This window comes from Hippoglossus hippoglossus, chromosome 8 (genome assembly GCF_009819705.1).
Source record: "Hippoglossus hippoglossus isolate fHipHip1 chromosome 8, fHipHip1.pri, whole genome shotgun sequence".
In the NCBI taxonomy this organism is placed as follows: Eukaryota; Metazoa; Chordata; class Actinopteri; order Pleuronectiformes; family Pleuronectidae; genus Hippoglossus; species Hippoglossus hippoglossus.
This window is the reverse complement of record NC_047158.1, coordinates 15,303,272-15,308,643: the sequence shown is the minus strand read 5'-3', so window position 1 is coordinate 15,308,643 and position 5,372 is coordinate 15,303,272. Positions and strand designations below refer to the sequence as shown.

The 5,372-nt window shown below is 39.6% G+C and overlaps 1 protein-coding gene across 1 annotated transcript; it reads left to right on the top strand.

Annotated features, from left to right (window-relative positions):
- Nucleotides 1-2,631: 2,631 nt before the first annotated feature.
- Nucleotides 2,632-5,160, top strand: aqp8b (aquaporin 8b). The gene is made up of 5 exons (XM_034593838.1): nt 2,632-3,015; nt 3,462-3,588; nt 3,677-3,891; nt 4,501-4,635; nt 4,762-5,160. The coding sequence occupies exons 1-5, from the start codon at nt 2,756-2,758 to the stop codon at nt 4,802-4,804; spliced, it is 780 nt and encodes a 259-aa protein (XP_034449729.1). The 5' UTR covers nt 2,632-2,755; the 3' UTR covers nt 4,805-5,160.
- Nucleotides 5,161-5,372: the final 212 nt, after the last annotated feature.

Sequence of the window (5,372 nt, the reverse complement as noted above, 5' to 3'; positions counted from 1 at the left end):
ACAGAGAGAGGGGGGGAGAACAGCTTTGAGTCAGCGACTGGTCCGTCATGGTCACAGCAAAGTCAGATTATTGTTTTACAGTGAGAATAAATCGTAACCAGTCACATTATAGTGTTTCGTTTAAGACGTCAAATAAATGAAGGAAGTAATAATATAGAAACGTGAAAAATCCAAAACGTACTTGTCAGTAAACTTTTTTAAATGCAAACTAGTAAACAAACTAATACAACTTTTGATGCACATCAGAGCCAATAAACGGAACTTAACCATCAGCTGCTTTATAGAAAACTGCTCTCAAACTGCTTTTAACTCTAACCACTGCTCTGACGGTTTCAGGTGATGAAACTCAAACTGATTCGAGATCAGATTGACCCTGAGCAACCACACTCTCGTTCCATGTTATCTGCTGCCACCTTGTGGCTACTTCTCTGGCATGACATATAATATAATATAGTATAATATAATCAATCAATCAATCGAATTGTATTCGTATAGCCCATATTCACAAATCACAATTTGTCTCCTAGGGCTTTAACAAGGTGTGAAATCCTCTGCCCTTAACCCTCAACTATAATATAATATAACATAACATGACACGATATGACATGATATGATATAATATATTATGATTCAGTGTGTATATCTATCTATCTATCTATCTATCTATCTATCTATCTATCTATCTATCTATCTATCTATCCCAATACACTACAAGAAAAGACAATAGATTTGAATTACCCATCTCTTACATTACTGTCACCAAAGTAGAATTAAAGGGGATTTTTTTGTGTGTATTTTTCACATGTGCCTGGTTTACAGTATAGTTTTTCTTCAGTGGACTTTGTCGTAGTGTTTATGATTCAAGCTCATAATGTCTACAAATATTCCACCAAACGTTTCAGACAAAGGTCGCTCTCCAGCCCTATGAAAATATCTCAATATTACATCATGTATACATTTCAATGGTATTTCTGACTGAGTAGCTTTTATGTGTTTGGACCTGTGAGCCCTGTTTGTCATGAGACTGGTGGTGACTGTGATCTCAAAAGATCGAGCATTGTGTGTGTGTGTGTGTGAGTGTGTGTGTGTGTGTGTGTGTGTGTGTGTGTGTGTGTGTGTGTGTGAGTGCGTGTGTGTGTGAGTGCGTGTGTGTGTGTGTGTGTGTGTGTGTGTGTGTGTGTGTGTGTGTGTGTGTGTGTGTGTGTGTGTGTGTGTGTGTGTGTTTGTGTTCATTCCACTGAGCATAGAGCAGGGGAACTTTTGAACCTTCCCTTGAGATACTTTAACTCTGGTTGGATGATGTTAAAGAACAACCAGTGGCACGGTTTCACATCTGTGATTTGCAAGCAGCTGTGCAGTCAAGTGGAAACACACGACCTGGCCTAGATTTCACTAATGTCTCAGTATGCACTTGTGTACATACACTCAGCAACTCCAGTAGGTGCAGTATTGAATTTAAGCCACATTTTGCAGCCTTGTTGAAGAAGTAATCAAAAGCTCTGATAGTGTGAAACATGCAATGCTGCTTTTCTTTTTTGTGTGTGTCACTTTTGGAGGTTGTGTTGTTGTTTGAGACCCACGAAGCCATAAAATCACATTGAAAATCCCTGAGCAGTCCTCAGTGATATCTATACCACGCAGCATTATTCTATTATTGTGTTTTTCCATGGGTGGTGAATTAAAACAACCTCCCCTGTTTTGCAGAATTTGCTATTACTCAACATTATTCGCATGTGCACAACATAACAGGGTATCACAATTTGAAATAATGGAAAGGGTCGGTATCAAGACAATTTGTTTGAAATGACATTTCAGATTTTTTTTAGCTTCCAAATTTCAATATCCAATAAAAACAGCAAATAATCAAAAGATTCTGTGTAGTAAAGATCTAAATATTATATATATTACATAATATAAAAAACATATGATAAATAACATATATATATATATATATGATATATATATTATCTAATCACAGCTCAGGGTGACGATGTGAGCTGGATTAGAAGAAACTTGGTTTGGGAGCAAACTCTGGTTCATCTCCTTCTCGGCGTGTTTTCTTTATAGAATCTATAATCACCTTGTAGGCGATCATTCATTAGTAAGTTAAATCTGCCGTATCGTGAAAGTATGCAATTCAACTCAAGTTATCTTTCCCCTCAATTAGAAACCAGGTCTAGACTTTGCTCTTGGGTAAACATTCAGCATTTCTGGCTCGCATCCTTATCCAGATCCAGGCTAATATTTTCTTAACAGCTGAAACACCATAAGGGTTTATTATCTGAGGATTATCAGACTACCCAAGATATATGACTTTCATTCCTAACTTCTGCATCTAGCCATCCACAATCATTGTCCTACTTTATCTTCCTTTGACCCTTCCATGGAAAACTATGAAAAAGTCTAGTTTATTCCCCCTTAACGTCAGTGTGATTTATTGGGTTTCAATCACTGACAGAAACTGGCTTATTTTTAAACTCATTTACTAGCTTGGCAGCAAACGCATGAAATGTTTACCTGAGCCAGTGCAGTGTTGAAAAAGCTTGTTTGGATTAATGAGAGAGAGAGAGAGAGAGAGAGAGAGAGAGAGAGAGAGAGAGAGAGAGAGAGAGAGAGAGAGAGACAGAGAGAGAGAGAGAGAGAGTGTCTGTGAGGTCACAGGAGGAACAGACTCAGACTCGGACTATCACAGGTCAGGTCAGCGGAGTCGGTGTTGCACCTTCAGCGCTCAGCACCACGACCTCACTGAAGAGTCATGGCCGATGAGAAGGTGGAGATGGGTGAAGTTGAGACGTCTCTCATGACTTCAGAGTCCAAACCGGCTCCGGCCAGAATGCCCAACAGATTTGAGAGGTTATTGCAGCCCTGCGTGGGCGAGCTGGTGGGGACTATGTTCTTCGTGTTTATCGGCTGTGTGTCTGTCATTGAGAATGTGGAGACCACAGGGAGGCTGCAGCCGGCTCTGGTGCATGGTTTGGCTGTGGCCGTCCTGGTGGCTTGCATGGCTGAAATCAGGTGAGGATCATCAATATACTTTCAAAATTCAATTATTGTGCATTTGATTGCACCAATGATAATTACCTTGTCATAGTTATCATTGGACACTGGATGGTTAATAATCAATTACTTATAAAACCCTTTTTCTTATATAAATACCTGCAGGGACAGATAACACAAAACACATGTTAAAATACAGCAAAACGACTAAAGCCGAGAACAGCCACTAGTTTAAAAATATCTCAAAAGGTAAGTGGTGTAGATAATGGAGGCATGGATTATTTATTATTTTGAAAAGGCTCACCTGAGTAAATCAGTCCTGACAACCAACATCATTATTCATCCAATCACTATTTCATCCCATATGAATATCTACCTCAAAGCCATTGACTTGGCATCACTTTAAAAGTTCATAGTTTGAAGACAATGCTTTCTAAATGTTTTCTCTGTTTCTGCTTCACCAGTGGTTCCCATTTCAACCCTACATTCACCCTGGCCATCTACCTGTGTGGAGGCATGGAGATGAACATGGTGGCCCCATACCTTGCATCTCAGCTGGTTGGAGGTGTGCTTGGAGCTGCTATGGCAAAGGTGAAGCTGTGTTTCCATATAGACTCTCTTATATGTTCATGAAATGAAATCTCTTCCCATCTGATTCCCAGCTGCCTGACTCCAACAGGTAATGACCTGCAAAGAGAAGTACGCCAAGGCCCACGGGGCTGCGTTCGATCTGCTGCAGTCAGACAGTCAGGTAGGAAGAGCTGTGTTTGCAGAGGTCGCCATGACCTGCCTGATCACCATAGTGCTGCTGCTGGGGGCCGTGAACGCCAAGACCAGAAGCCCCATGGTGCCCTTCTTGGTCGGCTGCACTGTCATCTTAAACATCTTGGCTGGGTGAGGACAATTTTTATTTTCACAGTTAAATGCACAAGGAACATTTTGCATGATGCATTAATGGAAATTTACAGATTTTTTAATTTCTCATTATATTTGAAGTTTGATCAATTTATATATCATGTTTTTGTTGCAGCAGCGATATAAATAGACACAAACTGAAGTAGCATGACACTCAGCACAGCACATACCTCCAACAAGGCCCAACAGTCCCCTTAAAGGTTTAGTGTGTAGAACTTAGTGACATCTAGTGGTGAAGTTGTGTATTGCATCTTAATACACCTCGCCTCACCCTCCCCTTCCAAACATGAAAGAGAACCTGTGGGAGCCGTCAGTTGTCATAAAAACTCAAAAGGTGTTTAATTTGTCTTCTTGGGTAAAGAAAACATCAATTTGTACAAATTAGATGAAACACACTAGTGAAAACATCACTGGAATTATTTTATATTCAATTTCTGCCAAAAGATCCCTTTCACCTAAATCTTACACACTGAACCTTTAAATTCAATCAAGCTGCACCAAATTTCACACACTCATAAACATCCGTTCCCTTAATGTGCCTGATTTTGCATCATAATTCATAAATCAGTTTTTTATCTGTGTTATCAGTGGAGATATATCTGGGACGTGTATGAACTCGGCCAGAGCCTTTGGTCCAGCCATAGTGAACAACTACTGGACCTTTCACTGGGTCTACTGGGTGGGACCCATCGGAGGAGGTCTAATAGCAGCTGTTCTGGTCCGGTAGGTGTGACAGGCCATTTACACTTTCACACTGACATACTTACCCTGATGTCGCCGTAACTTGATTTATTATAACAAATGAAACTAAAATTAAAAACTATGTAACTGTTTTCCTGTTTTTTGCAGCCTCCTTCTTGGAGACCGGAAGATCCGACTCATTTTGAAATGAGATCGTGTGAACATCAACTTCAGATACAACATAACTTCTTTCAAATGTTCAACAATTGTTGTTACACAATAAACCTTTGTGAGACCAACATTGTGAAAAACGTGTTTTCTGACACATTCACTGTGATGAGTATGAAACAAAGCGCGTGTGCAGAATTTAATATTATACTGAGCTAAGAGGTTCATTTAATATTAAACTGGTTCAGCCGCATTATAGGTAAACTTAAACAGAGCTGTAGATGATTAGTAAGATGAGTAAACTTGTCTCTCCCTCAAAATGTGGCAAGGAACAGAAAAAAGCAGAAAGCTGAGTTTGCACATCTCGTTGTAAATAAAGTCATGATTCCTTTTCAAGTTTCAACGTCCTAAATCTTGCTTGTATCATTGTCACGTCAGACTCACAAGGACATGAGAAGAAAACCATCTTTGAACCAGGTGCACGATTATATGTGGAGAAGGAAATTCTCTATTTAATTTCCTTTTGAATTAAGAAGAATATCTTGAGCCAAAATTCAATTACTTCCCATTTTCAGCCACAAATGCAGCTCACTGTTAAAAGGAGACCAAAT

Coding starts and splice junctions, on each gene's coding strand:
- aqp8b (XM_034593838.1), top strand. CDS start 2,756: ATGGCCGATGAGAAGGTGGAGATGGGTGAAGTTGAGACGTCTCTCATG. Junction 3,016..3,461: donor GCTTGCATGGCTGAAATCAG/GTGAGGATCATC, acceptor CTGCTTCACCAG/TGGTTCCCATTTCAACCCTA. Junction 3,589..3,676: donor TTGGAGCTGCTATGGCAAAG/GTGAAGCTGTGT, acceptor TGACTCCAACAG/GTAATGACCTGCAAAGAGAA.